The sequence below is a fragment of the Arvicola amphibius genome, chromosome 2, assembly GCF_903992535.2.
Source record: "Arvicola amphibius chromosome 2, mArvAmp1.2, whole genome shotgun sequence".
Lineage (NCBI taxonomy): Eukaryota > Metazoa > Chordata > Mammalia > Rodentia > Cricetidae > Arvicola > Arvicola amphibius.
The window spans coordinates 45,718,228-45,737,984 of record NC_052048.2 but is presented as its reverse complement, the minus strand read 5'-3'; the positions used below and the strand labels follow the sequence as shown (position 1 = coordinate 45,737,984).

Below are 19,757 nucleotides of genomic sequence, written 5' to 3'. Positions count from 1 at the left end.
GAAAAAGAATGGGATCAAACCAGACTCTCTGAACGTGGCAGACAATGAGGGCTGACTGAGAAGCCAAGGACAATGGCACTGGGTTTTGATCCTACTGCATGTACTGGCTTTGAGGGAGTCTAGTCTGTTTAGATGCGCACCTTCCTGGACCTGGATGGAGGGGGGAGGACCTTGGACTTCCAACAGAGCAGGGAACCCTGGCTGCTCTTGGGACTGGAGAGAGATGGGCAGGGGACTTGGGGGAGGAGGAGGAAAATGGGAGGTGGGGAGGAGGCAGAAAGTTTTAATAATAAAAAAAAATTAAAAAAAATAGTGTAATGATAGTAGTAAAGACAAAACTAGTAGTGTACTGACTTGTAAATACACTATATTCCACGATATGCTGAAGTTTTTTATACTGTGTACATTTTATACTGAAAACCTACTTTGCTGCTTGACCAGTAAAGAAGAAGCAAGCAAACCAGTGTTTTGTAGGATAGAATACCTTGACTGTTCCCGCACAATCGTGTCTCCTTTCTTCCAGAAAGAAAGTGCCCTTGGAGAGGCTCTGGGTTTACAATCCAGGATCACCAAACTGCCCACTTGCACCTGAACCAATGTTTTCATAGGATTCCTTGAAAAATCTGGAGCAGAAGCTAAAGAAGGGGAGGAGAGAGAAATGGATTGTTAATTTCATGAGAATAGACATTTTCTTAAATCCCCGTGGTTTGAAAGGCTCACTGTGTCAGTGTTTTCTGATTCTGCATGGTACAGGAGATGTTGATGTTTGATTTGATATGTGTCATACACATGAAAGCAATGTTGAAAAATTAATTTGTGCTATTATGTTTGAGTTCAAGGTCTACATCTCCAGGCCAGTGTTCCACATGAAGTTTCTTTTAATGTTCACTGTGAGGTGTAAAATAACTCAATCATGAGTTTATTAAAGGAAACTATTTAGCACGGCAAACTTAGGCAAGTTTGTTTCATCATGACTACTTTGGTGTCTATTGGTCCCTTAGTCACAACATCTAGGTAGTATCTGCCACTCAGAGGGTGCTGGCCAAATGTCTTCGAAAGAAAGCTTAGTTATTAACTAATTGTTCATCAGGTTGTACCACAAAAACACAGATGTAATTTTCAAGGATGTAGTAACACATTAAATACCATAATGTGCAAAAACACTGTGCTTCACAGAAAAGATTATGATGTCAACTTTTAGGTTACATAGTGAGGTATAAGATATCATTAAAATGAAAAGATATGCTAATCAGAAAGCTGATATGGGATTTCCCTTCCGTGAATACCATTGGTTAATAAAGAAAGTGGCTTGGATTGATAGTGTAGAACAGAGCTAGGTGGGGAAAACTAAACTGAATGCAGAGAGAAACAAGGGTGGAGTCATAGAGAAGCCATGGAGCTATTGTCAGAGACAGACATGCTGAAACTTTGCCAGTAAGCCACTGCCACATGGCGATATACAGATTAATAGAGATGCATTAAGTTAATATGTAAGAGTTATCCAATAAGAAGCTAGAGTTAATGGGCCAAGCATGGATTCAATTAATTGTTTCTGTTTGGTTATTTCAGGAGTCTGGGCAGCCAGGAAATGAACAAGTGGTCTCCCTACTACAGAAAGTCAGAATTCCTTTTACTAAACATGTATAAAGAAGGTTAGGACCCTGATTATCTCCCCAAATATAGAAATGTTCTTTCCTTTTTAAATTAAGACAGGGCTTACTTTTCTAGATGACCTCCACTCACAATTCTCTTACCTAGAATCCCAGTGGCTGGGATAACAGGTGTGAGCCACAACACCTAGATTTTTTTCTTTTCTTTTTTTAAAATAGTATTTAATTCTTTTTATTTTATGTGTCTGAGTATTTTGCCTAAAAGTATGTTAGTGTACCACATATGTGCAGTGCCTATAGAGGCCACATGAAAGGGAGTTAGATACCCTGGAACTCAGTATTCACCAGGCAATTATCTACCAAGCAGGTGCTGGGTATGGAACCAACATCCTATGCAAAAACAGCAACTACTCTTAATGCTGAGCCATTTCTGCAGCCTGTACCTTCCTGGTTTCTAATGTTCTATGCTTTGGCAAATCCCAGTGGAAATAAACTATTTGGCACATCGGCATTTTATAATGATTATAGATATTATGTGATTGAGTATATTCTTGTTCAACTACTGCCCTCATGGAAGAGTGGGCAGAAATACTATAAGATCCAGTGGACCAGGAAATCTATGAGACTGTGCCTTCTAGCTATGGCAGGAAAGCCACGTCCATGGAATCTCATCAACATGACTGCTTAAATAAGACCTTAAAAATTCCACCAACAGTTAACTTGTCGTTATAAATCGGGAAATCTCATGGGGCCTCACTCCTAGATGAAGAATAATAAACAACTGCCAAGAGAGGGAAAATTAGTTTTTTTCAAGGCTAAGCCTAATGGTTGGTTGTGAAATAATAAGTGGTCACATATATGTAGGTGACACGAAACAGACTCAGCAGGTTGTATTCATTTTTATTTGTTTATATGTATATGTAATCACAATAGTTAAGAAAGAGGAGGCTATGTATTTTGAAGGAAGCTTATGGCAGGGAAGCAAATTGGAGGCTAGAAAGGAGGAGAGGGACATGATGTAGTTATCATTTAATTAAATAAAAAAGACATACTGAGTTGGCCTTGTAAATTCAAATCCTGTAAAAAAAAATTTAGTAAAACCACAAGAATCTATAACTGAATACAATTTTTAATTTACACATCTTTTACTTTCTCATATAACAATCTTGCACCATCATAGGTAGGAATCTTTCTTATTGAAAGAGGAATTAGACTATGACTCCGCAGGTTTTCTTTCTACAGAAGCATGCCTTTCAACTTTTATCTGTGTGGAACCGCTCCTGCTTTTGCTATAACATCTTACTTCTCTGCCACAGCTAACAAGAGACAGATTTTCACTGATAATCCTGACAGTCCTGGCAATCATCCTGATATATACGAATCATTCCCAACCTTCAGATATCAGAGACAAGAGATCTTTTCTCCTTTAATCTTGGCTTCCTCAACATCTCTTGTCATTCAGTACTGCATAATCATTTGCTGTGAGTGACTCTCACCCATTGTAGAATATTTGACACCCTCACTAGCCTCTACCATGGTGGCTATAGTATATAGGACTTCCATCCTTTCCCAAAACCCTAGTTAAAACAACAAAAACTACCCTCAGATATTTCAAAGTATGCCCCAAAGTGAAAGCATTCTTAAGTTGAGAGCCACTGACTTAGATAAAGGGGCCTCATAATCATCATCTCATTTGCACCAGATCAATGATGGACAACAGCACAAATAAGGGTTTACGGGGCCAAGGATGTAGCAATGACACTTGCATTTAAACAAACAAGAAAGTCATGATTCCTCCTCCTGAGCAGACTGTGGTAATAAACTCAGTAAACTGGGAGGTATTCCTTGGAAACTGAAAATAGTTGTGATCATTGAATTCTAGTTCAACTTATGCCTAAATCCAAACACTCCACCTTAATTTCTGGAAACAATGAGCCTTTTATTCTTTCTTCACTTCCCTCTTTCCTTTCTGTATTTCTGTCAAGTTGTCAAGTTACTACTGTAGTTTCAGTCATGTGCCATACCATTGCCCTTTGTATGAACACCCTAAACACTTCAAAATAATTTTTTTCCTTTTCTCAGACCTAAAGGGCAGGAAGAAGTAAAAAGCCATAATCTCAAATAAATAGTGGATCGTTGGTTAATTACATCTTCAATACACCCCATATCTGGACCTCCAAATGGGATTCATGAAGACCAAAACACCTTCTGAATCAAATATTTGTCATTTGCTTTTGTGGACCAGCAATCGAGAACACTAGAATCCTGATAAGTAGCATTTCTTAGTCTAGGACACTGTGGCTGGGTAATTGCCCATTAGATGTGAAGGAACTTCTTCTCTTGGTTTAATTCAACTTTGGAACTTAATTCTGGTCGGTATGGGTGCTTTTTTTTTGACATCATTTTAAATACACTTGTTTTGATTTGGCTTGATTGTTGTTTGTTTTGTTTTTTAGACAAAGTCTTTTTTTTTGCTTATAAATAAGACTTTATTTAGTTAAAGGCAGGCACAATTCCTTTCTTTCAATTAACTTTGAGAATTTCATTAGCTCATGTTGGTTGGTCAAATGCCTATCACCCCCTACATAACGAAGTCTGACCTCAACTTTGTGCCAATCCTCCTGCCTTCATCTCCTAGGTCCTAGGAGACTAGTATAGTCTCTAATTAGAAACACTGAATATAAAACAATATTGTGTGTTCTATTAGGTGGTAAAATAGAATATTAAAAAAAAACCAATATTTTAGATTCTGGTAACAATGGAAGGTTAAAGAGAAAAAGGTAAGATTAAACGCATAAAAAGTTAGTCTTACCTACAACTTTGAGCTCAGCACTGGAATAGATGAGCCCATGCTTGTTTTCTGCTATACACTGGAACATTCCAGAGTCTGTCACATTGAGGTTTGATATCGTAAGTGCACCATTTTCTATCTGTATTCTCTCCTGGATTGAAAATAACATTTCTTGCAGATAAATAAAATTTTAGGATTAAAATAAACTCTTCTGACTGTCATTTCAATCACACAAAAGATGCTGCTATTTTCCTCTGACTACTAGGTAGCCTGACCTGAGAGGTAACCTTTTTGTCTTTGAAATGGAAAAAAAGATGCTTCAAATATACAAGTAAAAATCATAAAATAATTATCAAAACCAAAGTTGAAGTGCAGCACCCATTTCATTCTCATCTATGTTTAATGACTCCGACTGTGAGAAAATGTACTGGGAGGTTGACTTCCATCCTGGGAGGTAGAACGATTTTTTATCACAATATATTTTTAAAATCACGTAAGCTTAAGACATTATAAATTCAGTGCATTAAAAAGAGTGCTAATAGAGTGCTAGGAAACCCACATACTTACCAAGTTTTTCTTTTCCCCAAGTATGATGGTCATATAGAGAAACATAAAGTTACACAATTGACTTAGTACACATAAGCACAAAAATAGATATTACAAGGCTGGAGAGAAGAAGTGAACGAGAAAACCAATACTCATCTACAAAGGCAGCCAACTAAGAGATTTATTTATTCTCTAGGCAACAGACCACGGTATAAAACAGGAAAAAGAAATTAAATTCAATGTTGGATTAAAGTAAAGCTTTCTCTAACACAGATACCGCAAATCACTGTTTATATTAATACTATTTTATCAGCTCACAATAATCAATAAAACTTGAATTGCAACAGAGAGGAAATCCCATTTAAAGACTGGATGATTGACTTTATATTGATTTTACATGATTTCCCCATGTTGTGATATGCATGGAAAATGCCCCCTGCGGGCTCTTGTGTTTGAACATGAGAAGGCTAAGAAACTGGAATCTTTGGCCTTACCATGACAGGTGAGATGTGATGGGGGGGGGGGTAATACTTGAGGTGATATTTGCTTAGGTTCTAGTCCTTGCTCTAGGCTTCTGCTTCCTGATTCCTGCTGTTATAAAGTATCCCATCATACTTTCCTCATTATGAATACTGAAAATGTATACTAAAATAAATTCCTTTCATTTCCTACTTTAATTGCTTCTGTAGAAACCATGTTCTTTGAAACTAGGAGCTAAGCTGCCTTCTTGTGTATGTATAGATTTGTGTGGATGCCCATGCATGTGGGTTCAAGGAAGCAAAGGACAACCCTGGGTATTCCTCAGTTGCAATCTATCCCCCGTTCTTATCTGTAAGATAGAGTCTTTCACTGACAGATATCCATACATTTCTATCTACCTAGCCCCAGAAGCACAAGCATTTGCCCTCAGACTCAGCATTGTTTTCAACATGGCTGCCGAGAATTGAACTCAATTAAGGTAAGCAGTTTGGTCACGGAGCCTTCTCCTGAGCCCTGATTTCTAGAGGCTAAAGAAAGCAGACAGTGAAAAAAGACAGGAAGAGTTGGACAAGCAGGTGCATCACCTCACCTCCAGTACTAGGGCATCTCCATTTTTCAGCCATCGGTAGGAAGGTTTGGGCTTCCCACTTGCCCTGCATTCCCAATAAAGACTGTCCTCCATAGCTATTTCCACATCTCTTATAAGTTGAACCCAATGAGGTTTTGCTATAGTTGAGGGAAAAAATATACAACAGAAAGACAAAAATATTCAAATCTTATAGTAAATACAAAATAAATGGCTTATAAACAAGAAGCAGAGTGCAAGTCATGGATTAACATGGGCTAGACTAGAATTATGCTTAGTTCACCGAGTAGTTAAATAACATTTCTAGATTTGATGAATATGTTGCAACATGTTATCTTCAGCCAACTTTATTTGGATATTCCTATTTTCAAATTTCTTCTTGCTAAATTACACTCTTCAGAACTCTATTAATAGATAGTGATGCAGGTACAGAAAACAACTTTCTTCAAGTATATTTTGAAACATTAAGATCATATCTCATGACAACTTCCAAGTGAGTGACAGCAGCTATTGGCCTTAATGATGAACTAAATATTAATATCCATAGGAAAGAAACATCTATTGCTAAGGAAAAATATTTACTTTGAGTTAGAAATACCTCTCAATTAAATACAAAGTAATGAACAACTTACATAACTGTCTGTGCATTAAAATGAAAGTACCCAAAAATAGATAAGTGTCCTTAATATGAATTGAGATCTTTTATCAGAAAAAAAGGTGTCTTTGAAGCAATTTCAAATTATGTATGCAAATCAGCTGGATCAAGATTAATGAATTCCACTTATGTTTGGCGAGGCACCTGGAAACTGCAGCTTTGCAGATGAAAGTGACACACCACTTCCAATGGAAGCCACTCAACACACGAATAGCCCAGTCCCTGCTTGCATTTCAGATCCAAACCTGGGAGGTGAGAGCTCTTAGAGGTTTCACATTGCATTATGCATGGGATGTGTGCTAAGTGCTCTGCATTTGCTTCCTCCATATGGAGCAGCAGTTTATCTATTTCTGTTAAATTGCAACCACAGGAAGATTTGTTTTTTCTTTCTGTCTCCTAGAATTGTTTGTATTTTTTCAAAAGTAACTGAAAGGAAACTAGGACTCCTTAGATTTTTTGTTTTTGTTATATTATATTTTTTTCCTATATGAAACACAGTTAATCCTAAATGACTCCTCTTACTTTATATAAAAACTCCCTTTCTAATTTTAGGAATTATCAGACCCACCCAGAAAGAGACTACAGCTAGACTGGGACAGAAACTGCTGACCAAGGCCTGAGTCTCCAGTGGGAATCTACATGGGTGATTCTAATATTCTAATAGTCATATGTGAAGAAAAGAATAGGTTGGTTTTCCAAACCATTCCTGAGACTAGAATTCCCACATTAATCATGAATTTTCTCCCTTAACCATAACTTGACATTCAAATTATCTATCATGCCATTTTACATGAAATATTAGAGAAGTCATCAAAGAGCTGCATTATACTTACTGATGCTGTGATATAATTTTAAGGTAAAATTGTGGGACACCTTCCATTAAGTTATCTGTGTCATTTACTTATAATTTATTTCTTAAATGCATAAAACATTATTTACAGAAAGAACTAAATATAGCTGATGCTCTTGTGCATTAATATCCATTCTTCCTTATAACTAAAATATCATCAGTCATTCATGCTGCTCTTCTAAGTTTCTGTCAGTTCATCTTATCTGTAAAATCAGGGAGGACTGCCTTTATAGACTGTTCCAAAGGGAGGCTCTTGTCTAAGCCTACTTTCCCTTACTACCAAGGACATTAGGGATGGACAGCTGTGCAGGGGATTAGTAAATGTTTTGTTGAAAATAAAGATGTAAGCACCTGGTGCGCTGCTCTTTGATGGCAGCCACCTTGTGAGTGTAGTGACAATTAATATGTAGAAAGAGGAGAAATGATCCAAGCAGAAAAGATTTTTTAAAAAAGAAAGAGAAAGTGAGCCATGGCTTGAGGTTAAGAACTTAAATGTCATTTTAGCTTTAGACATGTTTTCCTGGGGGGGGGGGGCATGTGGTTCCTTTGTGGACAGAGATTATGGTGAATAGAATTAAAAGCACTGAAACATTTAACACAGCCATTCTCAACCTGTGGTTCTTGACCCTTAGGGGGGATCCAAAGACCCTTTCACAGAGGTTGCCTCAAACTATCTGTATATCAGATATTTACATTATGATGTATAATAATAGCAAAATTATAGTTCTGAAGTAGCAAAGAAAATAATTTTTTGGTTTTTGGAGGTCTCCATAACATAAGGGACTATATTCTGGGGTTGCAGCATTAGGAAGATTGAGAACCACCGATTTAACAAGTCAGAAATTTTCTCACATTGGTCAGTTCTGACTTTGTTTTATGAGGTTGCACATTTATTACTGGATGCCCAGACCGGAAATAACCACACAGAAACTGCTTGGCCTATTAGCTTTAGCTTCTTATTGGCTAGCTATTACCTCCTAAACTAGCCCATTTCCCTCCCTCTCTCCCTCCCTCCCTCCCTCCCTCCCTCCCTCCCTCCCTCCCTCCCTCCCTCCCTCCCTCCCTCCCTCCCTGTGTGTGTGTGTGTGTATATATAAAGATAATATATAGATAATATATATATATATATATATAATCTTACAGTCTGCCTATATTCTGTTAAGCCATTGTCTTAAAGCAGCTTCTTTATTAACTAATAGAAGCAACACATATACAGAAGGACTTCCCACACCATGAGCATGCTGTGTATATGAACAGAAAGAGTAAGATAAGTTAGGGTATGAGAAATTTCCATTGTGTGGGGGAGTGGAGGACTCAGCTGCTCAGGCATGCCCACCATGATCATCACACCACCACCATAATCATCACCACAACCACCACCACCCTCACCACCACCACCATTACCAACATGATCATGATCATGATCATCATCATTATCATCATCGCCAGCACCACCACCACCACCAGCAACAACAACACTACCATTATTTCCATAACATGCCACCAACTTACAGCCACTGACATACAGGAATTTTTTTTTATATTAAACTAATTATGAGACAAGGTGGGAAGGTTACAAAACATAATGACTCGCACTATTAAAACATTCCTTCATTTTGCCCCTGACAGTTCCTAAAACCCTGAAATATAAGAAACATGACGTAGGCAATATATTTATAAACTCAAACTGTTGAAGGAGGATCCATAACGATGTCTACAGATTTAACAGCTGTCTTAGCAGTTTCCTACCCTGAAGCATTTATGCACACTGTATGCACAACCACGGAAAGCCGTTTCAATTACCAGTTGCTAAAATAAATAGGCTATAATGCAGTTTGCCCCTTCATAAAATTGGTGAATTCTTACTAGGTTTACAATGTCTCTAATAATTAAATTGCAAACATATTCAACGAGCTTCCATTTCCCTGCATTTTTACAGATGTATTTTGTACAACAACATATTTGCAGTTTCCAAACCATGCTTTCATCAAACCCTAATGGCATGTTTTAAACAAAGAAAATTTAAAAGACACAAAGAATATCTCATTTTCTCAAAAAATAAACCCCTAAATAAAAGAAATGTTACTCTTTCCTTCCCCAAATTGAGCAGTATATCAAACAAATGTGGTTACAAATTAAAGGAAGCAAATAGACTACAGATACATTATTTACATTATTGGATTAGGTGGAATATCCCCATCCAAAACAACATCTTCAGTTTATTTGGTTTGTCTAATGTAATAATGGCAACTTTTCTCAGCAAACAGTGATGGGAAGAGCTTAATCTGCTTTTCAAATAAAGACACAAAACTACCTCTTCTAGAGGAGAAAGCGGCCAGAGAGAGCTGTCTGTTATTTGACTAAGAGTGTGAAAGGTCATGCTTGGAAAAAATGTGCAAGATTTTATTATCATATGAATCCCTTAAACTGTAAAAGAATGTCTCCAAATTGGTTGCAAAATTGCCTTTCTTTTTAACGTCTTCTCTGATATTTGTCCGTGCTTAACAAAATGAGAATACAACACAGAAAATGACAAATTAAACTGCAGCTATCTGCTATAACTACCCCCACCAGGAAAACACCCATGAAAGAATAAAAACTACAAGGCCAATTTCCTCACAGCTGATGCTTACCATAGTAAGTGAGCCGTCCTCTTGCTACATTTTTCCCTCGTGAGTTTTCAGCGATGCACTCATAGGAGCCAGTATCTTCTTGCTGGAAGTTCGGAATTTCAAGCACACCATTGAACTTCCTCACTTTAATTTTGTTGGGAAATGGCATCCCATCACTTCTTCTCCAATTAATCTGAGGAACAGGGCTGATAAGAAAATTGTCAAGTCAGTTGCTGTTCCCTGGAAATCTGACAGACTCAAAAACAGAAAGCTTTGGTTAAGAGAACCAAAGACACAGGTTTCAAATGCGGAAGATTTCTAGCTGTAGATTATATAAGTGGATGCAAAGACTTAATTCTTGTTTGGATGCAGGGTCTCACTATGTAGCCCAGATTTGCTGCTTACTCCTGTTCCCGCTGCTATGACTTCTGAGTGAGGATTATAGGCATGTGCTACCTTCCCAGGTTTATATCTTTGAGATGGTATTTTTTTTTTTTTCTAGACAGGGTTTCTCTGTAGCTTTGGAGCCTGTCTGGAACTAGCTATTGTAGACCAGGCTAGCCTCAAACTCATAAAGATTCTCCTGCCTCTGCCTCCTGAGTGCTGGGATTAGAAGCGTGCACCACCACCGCCCAGTTGAGATGGTATTTTAATGCAATAAACTGTTCATCTATGTCAGTCAACTTGTTTTTTAAGTGCAGAAAAAAATGACATATGAACAAGTAAAAGACAAATATTTTTCTGACTTAGCTTATGGAATTGGTAAGGCATTTCAATTTCTCCAAATTTTCAGAGCTTCAAAAACACATCATTTAAGTATACTTTTCTATATCTGCTTATTCCTTTGCTGCTAAATATAATTTAGAAAACATGCAAAATTAAACAAAGATTAAGTTCTTTGAAAAAAAGATAATATTGACAACGCCTTAATTACATTCTCAAAATGGAAGAAGAAACAAGATGACAAAATTTGAGACAAAGGGGGATTTGTCACAACAGAATCCTGTGAAATCCAGATCATCACTAGTAAACAGTTTGATGAATTATACTCCAATAAGTTAGAAAACCTAAAAGAAGTGGATGAATTTGTAAATGTACATGACCTACCAAAACTAAAGCCAGAAAACATAAATAATTTACACCGATAATTATGAACGAGAGCAAAGATGTAATAAGAAGTCTCTGCATAAAGCAAAGCCCAGGACCAAATGAGTTCACCGGTGAAGTCTCTCAAATTTTTAAGGAAGTTTTCATTCTAGCATTGATAAAGCAGTTTGACAAGGAAGAAAAGGGAAGGGACTCTACCAAGTTCATCCTATGAAGCCAGGATTATCCTAATACCAAAGATGGATAAAGAACATGAAAAAAAGAAAACAACAAACCAATTCCCCAGACTAACATATGAACGAAAAAATTTTCAACAAACTATTTGAAAACTGAATTCAGGAACACATAAGAAGATTATATATCAAGACTAAGTGTGCTTCACTTCTGAGATGAGAAGTTAGTTCAATACACACAGATCAATAACTGTAGTAAACCATATGATAGGCATCTCACAAAGGCATCTAACAAAGTTCAGCATCCTGTAATGTTGAAAGTCATGAAGACTTTAGGAAAACATGTATCATATCATAAAATAATAAAAGACACATATAAAAAGAGCCCACAGTCAATTGTTGGGGGAGGGTGCTTGTTGGTTCCCTGCTGCCTAGCTAGCTTAGACCCAAAATAATCACACAGGAACCATATTATTTAAATCACTGCTTGACCCATTAGCTCTAGCTTCTTATTGGCTAACTCTTATATATTAATTTAACCCATCTCCATTAATCTGTGTATCACCACAGACCATGTTCTCCAAAATATGAAATCAGACAAGGACGCCTGTGGTGGTTTGAAAGAAAATGGTCCCAAAGGAAGTAGCACTATTAGGAGGAACCTGTGAGGAACTGTGTCACTATGAGGGCAGGCTTTGAAGTTTCTTTTATTTAAGCTTCCCCCAGTTTGAGTGTCAGTTGCTTTCCTGTGTCTCTGTTAAAGTGTAGCTCCAGTACCACATCTGCCTGTACGTTGCCACGTTTCCTGTCATGATGATAATAGGACCAAGCCTCTGAAGCTGTAAATGAGCATCCCCAATTAAATGTTTTATTTGTATATTATTTATTTGTTTTATCTAATTAACATTTTTTCATTTATTTTACATGCCACACAATTTCCCCTCCCTCCTGCCCTCCAGGTCCCTCCCTCTGCCTCCCATCTCCCTTTTCCCCCCATGCACTTCCCCTCCATTTCAATTCAGAAAGGGACAGGTCTCTAATGTGCTTGAGCAAAGCATGGGACATCAAGTTGAGGCAGGACTGAGCTCCTCCCTCTGTATCAAGGCTGAATGGGGTAATCTAACATAAGGACAGTTTCCTAAATGTCAGCTAAGTGTGAGGGACAGGTCTTGATCTCACTGCTAGCAACCTTACAAACAAACCAAGCTATACAACTATCACACACATGCAGAAGGTCTAGGTCAGTCCCATGCAGCCTCCCTAACTGTTGGTTCAGAGTCTATGAGCTTCCATGAGCACAGGTCAGCTGTCTCTGTGAGTTTCCCTGTCAATGTTTCCTTTGCCATAGTCATGGTAACAGTAGCCCCAACTAAGACAATGACCCTCTCACGTCTTACATAGTATAGTGCTCAGATCAATCGTAGCTAGAAAAATAAAAATAATAAAGACAGTATAGAGATAAAAATGAGAAAAGAATTAAAATTATCAGTATTTTCAGATGACATAGTTTTATACTTAAAAGACCCTATATATTCATTTTCCAAAAAAATGGTACAAAATCAATATATAAAAATCAGTAGCTTTCATATATACCAACAATGAACTTGTGAAAAATAAATTTAGGACATTATGTTATTCATTATATCTTTAAAATATAAACTACCTAGGAGTAAGGCTAGCCAAGGAAGTAAAACAAAGACAGTAAATCATTGAAATCATCCCAGGTCCCTGAATTGGATCAATGAGTATCATGAAAATGGTTGAATCTACAGATTCGGTGTAACTCCTATACAAATTCCAGTGTCATGCATTATAAAACTAGAAAAGGTAATCAAAAAATTCACATGGATCTACAAAAGATCAGATTTAGCCAAAGCAATCCTATGGAGAAAATACCCAATTGGTGGCCCTACCATATTTGACCCCAAATTACACTATTGAGTTATAATGGCAGGATTACAAACAGACAGTTAGACAAATGGAAGAGACTAGAGGACCTGAATATAAGCAGCAAGGTTGTGGTCACACAAAGGTGTCAAAATCTATTGAAAGAAGACGTAGTCAAGAAATTGTGCTGGCAAAACTGGATATACACCTGCAGTGTAAGGAAATTTGATTCAAATCCGTTACTCTACACTGAAAACACAACAGAGACCGTAAGTGAAAATCGAAAATGCTAAAACTTCTAGAGGAAACAAATGCCCTTCAAATACAGCTATTTTGAAGAACTTTCTTAACAGAACCCTGAAGGCCTGGGATCCAGCCCCAAGAATCAACAAATGGGACTATATGAAATTAAAAGGCTTCTGCACAGCAAAAGAAACTATAAACAGAGTAAATAGAGAATAAAATGGAAGACAATCTTTAGAAATAACTATGACAGGGGGCTAATATTACAAAGGATTACAAAGATAAAAACAGCAATGATATGTAATTGCCAATGAACAAATGGATGATGAAATAACCAGGCAGTTATTAGAAGAAGAACAAAAGCAGATATTATTTTTTCAAATAATCGAGATACTGCTTCATTCCAGCCAGAAGGATTATCAAAGAAGTCAGACAATAGATAATAAAAAAGGATGTGAATAAAGTGAAACCCTTATTTATGGCTGGTAAAAATGCACTAGTACAACCAATATTGAAATCAGTATGAAGGTTTAGAAAATATAGAATAAAATAAATAAAAGTAGAATTAATATACAACTTAATTATACCATCTTTGGGGGCACACACCCAAAGGGCTCCACACCCTAAGAAAGAGATATTTGCTCATCCATATTTACTGATAGTCTATTTGGGATATCAAAAGTGCAACTAGTTTACATGAAAATGTTGTGCATATACAAAATAAATTTTATTCAGTTATAAAGAAAAATGAAAATTTCAGGGAAACTGATAGATATGGAAAGTATCATATTATGCGAATATTGATTCAAATTCAGAAAGATGAAAAGGTATGTTCTTCACATATGTATTCTAGCCTATAAATTATATATGCATATATGTTTTTAAACACACACAAACACACATATACAGTTACACACATACATGTAAGTTTAGTTATAGCCTTAAAATCAAGCAAGGAGATCAAGAGATTGAAAAGAAGGTAATGAAGAAGGTGAGGTAGACAAATAAATGTACATACATATCATGAAAGAGGAAAAAAGAGAGGATTGGATATAAGTCATGATCAAGTGTAGCAGAGGGCAGAAAAGAAAGGGAGGATGTAAAATCTTTTAAAGTATTAATTTTAATCCCATAGTGAGATCTAATATCTTGCATTATACTTCAAAATAAAAAATATTTTAAAGGTCTAAATGAAAATAAATTATGTTTCTAAGAATGAAAAAATAGAACCTTCTCTCCCTGCTGATAGAAACCTAACAACATGTGAGATTTTTAAAGAACTTACTTCCCAAGGGCAAAGCATTCCAACTTCACAGTTGAGCCTTTAGCTGCTGGAAGAGTTTCTGGAAACTGGACTTCTATTTTAGGTTCATATTCACCCATGACACCTGGGAATTCACAATATAAAATTGAAAGAGTCATTGTTTCCTATGGCATCATTTTTTTTTTTTTTTTTTTTTTTTTTTTTTTTTTTTTTTTTTTTTTTTTTTTTTCTCATGGTTTATTTTTTTTTATATTTAAAAATTTCCATCTCCTTCCCTCCTCCTCCCCCCTCCCTCCCCTCCTTCTCCCCTTTCTCTCCCCTCCTTCTCCCCCTTCCCTCCCCTCCCCTCCACCCATACCTCCCCTCCCTCCCTCTCAAGGCCAAGGAGCCATCAGGGTTCCCCACTCTATGCTAAGACCAAGGTCCTCCCAACTCCCCCCAGGTCCAGGAAGGTGATCGACCAAGCTGAGAAGGCTCCCACAGAGCCCGTCCATGAAGAAGAATCAGAGCCCAGAGCCATTGTCCTTTGCTTCTCAGTCAGCCCCCTCTGTTGGCCACACTCAGAGAGACGGGTTTGGTCGCATGATCCATCAGTCCATGAGGGAGAAAGTCAGGAACGAGAGGGGTGCGTTCACTATGGCATCATTTTGTGCTTGTAAATAAAACTTTATTAGGTTCCCCTATGAACATACTACTACTTTCAGTGACTGGAACGACTAACTGATACTACCCTTGACCAAATATGCACCCAGAATAACATTTTAGAACTCTGGATTCAAAAATACTGCAATGTGCAAAACATTTTAAAGAAAACCATTGAAATGCTATATTCAATGTGTCCATATCTATTTAAGATGAAATCTCTAGCATATTAATCACTCCTGAAATTTCTTATAGTACAAAGATTATAGTAGGGGATTTGCTAAATTGTAGGCTTATCACATAGGTGTCAATCTTAAACATAATAAATGGCTCCCTGGAACCAAAACATAGTGATTTAACATATAGGCACATTCTGATTCAATTATACCTAACTGGAAAGTGCTTCCATATTTGTGTGCAAGACATTATGGTGCATGAGACATGATTTAATTTAATAAGTCAATTACCCAGGCATATAAATAGTCATCCCCCCCTTTTTCCTCTCCAAAGGCAAATGTAGTTCATGTTGGTTTTAAACCCACTGTGTAACCTATAATGACCTTGAACTTTTTTTTTTTTTTTTTTCTCATGGTTTATTTTTTTTTATATTTAAAAATTTCCATCTCCTTCCCTCCTCCTCCCCCCTCCCTCCCCTCCTTCTCCCCTTTCTCTCTCCTCCTTCTCCCCCTTCCCTCCCCTCCCCTCCACCCATACCTCCCCTCCCTCCCTCTCAAGGCCAAGGAGCCATCCGGGTTCCCCACTCTATGCTAAGACCAAGGTCCTCCCAACTCCCTCCAGGTCCAGGAAGGTGATCGACCAAGCTGAGAAGGCTCCCACAGAGCCCGTCCATGAAGAACAATCAGAGCCCAGAGCCATTGTCCTTTGCTTCTCAGTCAGCCCCCGCTGTTGGCCACACTCAGAGAGACGGGTTTGGTCGCATGATCCATCAGTCCCATTCCAACTGGAGTTGGTGATCTCCCATTAGTTCTGAACGAGAGGGGTGCGTTCACTCATGGAGACCTTGAACTTTTGAACCTGTTATTGTCCTGTCTCCAGCTGTGTGATTATAGGCATGTACCACCATATCCATTTTGTGCAGTTCTGAGTATTAAACCTAGGGCTGTGTATATGTGAAGTAAGTATTTTACACAGTAAGCTATAGCCCAACTCCTAAACTGGTTTTCTCCTGAATCTTATACATACCTCTTCAGCAGTTATCAGGCAATGTCACTTAATTATTTTTATAATTTCATTTTAGTGAGACTTTTAAGCTTATGATAAAACACGCGCAGCTGACAAAAATGAAAACAAGTAACTTCATGGGCATTCCTTTGTAGGTCTCTTACCATCAGAGCGTAGCACCAAAGGGGTTGGAGAGCCCAATACTCTGGCATTTGTCACAGTGCTAGTCACCACACATGTGTAGTTTCCCACATCAGATGACTCCACCTTAGCTATGTAGAGGTGCCCTGTCTCTTGAGAGACAAATCTCCGACTGTCTTCTTCGACAAATGATGGATACTCATTGAAGACCCAAGCATATGATAGTTCTATCAAAAGAAGAAATACATTTCATTACTTAGCAAAGTGTGCCAGAATCAGTTGAAAGTGTACAAAAGTGATGTTTTCTTGCAAGTCATGTAGAAGAGAACTTGATTAGGCATTCATTTTATATCACAATGGAGAAGACTGCTGATTGGCATTCTAGTACACATAGCACCTTCACATTCTTCCTAGTCCCTGTTCTAGGTTATGCTTTTATACACTTCTCTGGCTTTGCTCTTGCTCCTTTTTAATTTATGTCTCTATAATTCTATATCTTTAATTACCAATCACAATATAGGAATTACTAACATCCAATTCATAACAGTTCCTTAACTTCTTATGAGTAACACTTAGGGACTCAATCTCAACACAAGTCCCTCCCACAAACTCTTCTAAACTCTTGGGCTTCTCTGGCTCCTGGGTCTTTGTATATGATGATCCTGAGCTCACAAAGACGTTTGTCTTCTTGTTATTTCTTTTTTTATTCTTCCTCTTCTCTCTCTCTCTCTCTATCTCTCTCTCTCCCTCTCTCTCCCTGTCTCTCTGTCTCTCTGTCTCTGTCTCTCTCTGTCTCTGTCTCTTTCTCTCTGTCTCTCTCTCTCTCTCTCCTTCCCTCCCACCCCTCCCTCTCTTTCATCATATATAATATTGGGTCTCATAAAGACATACACGTAAAGAATATATTTTGACCATGTTCTCATATATGTCAACAGTGCACCTTTACTGCTCCCCTTCCCATTAGTCCCCTTTCCTGAGTTTCACTTCTAGTTTCATGTCATTCATATATATATGAATATATATATATATTTCTTTTATGTATGAAATCTAGGATCCATAAATGTGAGAGGACTCTATATACTGCTCATGGGAATGTAAGTATATCTTCAAAAATTCTTTTTGAAGGTCTTTATAAGAATTAACCAGTGAAGTAAGGTTAGTGAAATTACAAAAGAAAACAGAGAAAAGGAAGAAGGAAGTCAGTAAAGCAAGCACAGAATTTATGACTTATAACACTTAATTCTCAGTAATTTGAGGATCTAAAACCCAGAAGCTTAATATTATTTAAAGTTTGACATTTATGCTATTAGTATAAATTTAATGAGGTACAAGTAAAAATGATTTGAAGTACAATTAGCATCATAAAATACTTTTCCTTTTTGGAAAGAATGGACAATCACTTCTTTTTTTTTAAAGATATTGTCTCTTTTTTATTGATATTTATTGAGCTCTACATTTTTCTCTGCTCCCTTCCCTGCCTCTCCCGTCCCCACTTCATAGAGCACTATGAAAAGAGGCAGGTTTGGTTGAGAGATGCTGTGAGTTTCAGGGGAAGGGGATATAAACTTCTTTCATGACTGAAGAGTAGACATAAATATCAAGAGAAGATTCAAACACACAAGGATGAAAGCCTTCCCCCAGGGAGAGCACAAAGCATATAAAAAGCCAACAGAATAAGAAAATTTGAAGAACTTGGCAATAACAATCCATGATGATGTCTATGACAATGCTCTATCTCACCCGAGGAAACACATTGCACATTGTATATTCATAAATGCTGCTTTCTTTTTTTCAAAGAGTGAAGAATACTTTATGAGGGTGTAATCAAGTCAACAATGAGATAGAAAATTCTAAAGTTGTTTGTTGAATTTTATGGAAAAAAAGAAACCTCAAACATTCATTCCCGTTAGTCTCTTGCCTATCCCCATGTTGCTTATTACTCTCATAATTGTACTATATAAATCTTAAAGAAAAATAATGTTGAAAAGGAAAGATAAGCTTCTTCAGTACTTGGTAAAACTGGCTATTGCTGCAGCAGAGGCTCTTTAGGGTCCTCCTGTGGCTCTCAGCCAATGTTCACCTTTCAGATGCCCCCTCCACCTCATTTTGTTTAATAGAGACAAAGCATTCTTTCTGTGTTTATTAAACTGCTCAAGATAGAGAGTCAATACAGTAGTCTTTCTTCTATGATCCAGCCAGATTAAAACTTTGTTCCCAGTTTAGGAATTGGGCAGTCAAAATAAATTGCAGTTTATCCAAAATAAGAATAATTGAAAGAAAGAATTCAGTACAAGTGTCAGAAAACCAAACATTCAGTAAATTCATGCAAGCTGTCTCACACAGGCAATAGGAATATGTAATACCTTGGAAAAATATCAAGAGCAATTTTAACTAAAACATTCATTGTAAAATAACAATTATTTCATGAGTCCACTTACTGTTTTTCTTCTCATGATAAAAATACTAGCACCTAAAACAATACAGTATTTTAATATCACTGAGAATGTGATGATTTTTGTCTTTGTCATAGTAACAGCTCAGGGAAACTAAAGAAAGAAATCAAACTTATCAGTGTGTGCCTTTGGGGTACTCTGGTAGACATGGGTGGCTCCACTCAGGTCCTACTGAAAAAACCCTGTTGCAGAGAAGATAGATAAATGTCGTCTACATGCATACTAGAGGAAGGTGCTACAGCCACTATCAGCCAGACTCCTCCGAACTGGCTGAAGTCAATGAGATTGTTGTTTCTCACCATTCCTGCTCCATGTAGGGTTTTTCCTATGGACAGTTCTGCTTGGAACAATTAGCAGAGAAGTTTTCAAAATACTTTCAGATCTTTGCTGCAATCTGACTCTTCTCTTTTTTGTTGAAAGATATGTGAACTGATTCTCGATTAGTTCTTCTTGAAACTAATCCCTCCCCCTTTACAGGTCCTCCCCAGGAATCTTGTTCAAGTCTGATCCTTTAATCTGATTTCAGTGTTTACTT

At 37.3% G+C, this 19,757-nt stretch overlaps 1 protein-coding gene across 1 annotated transcript in view; it reads right to left on the bottom strand.

Moving 5' to 3' along the window:
- Cntn3 (contactin 3) overlaps positions 1-19,757 on the bottom strand; it is a 313,843-nt gene that overhangs the window by 100,648 nt on the left and 193,438 nt on the right. The window contains exons 5-10 of the mRNA XM_038319459.1: positions 16,793-16,996; positions 14,826-14,928; positions 10,152-10,336; positions 6,017-6,153; positions 4,423-4,552; positions 485-635 (exon numbers count right to left, since the gene is read on the bottom strand). Of these exons, the coding sequence (XP_038175387.1) occupies positions 485-635; positions 4,423-4,552; positions 6,017-6,153; positions 10,152-10,336; positions 14,826-14,928; positions 16,793-16,996 (910 nt within the window). The remainder of the gene's footprint in view (positions 1-484; positions 636-4,422; positions 4,553-6,016; positions 6,154-10,151; positions 10,337-14,825; positions 14,929-16,792; positions 16,997-19,757) is intronic.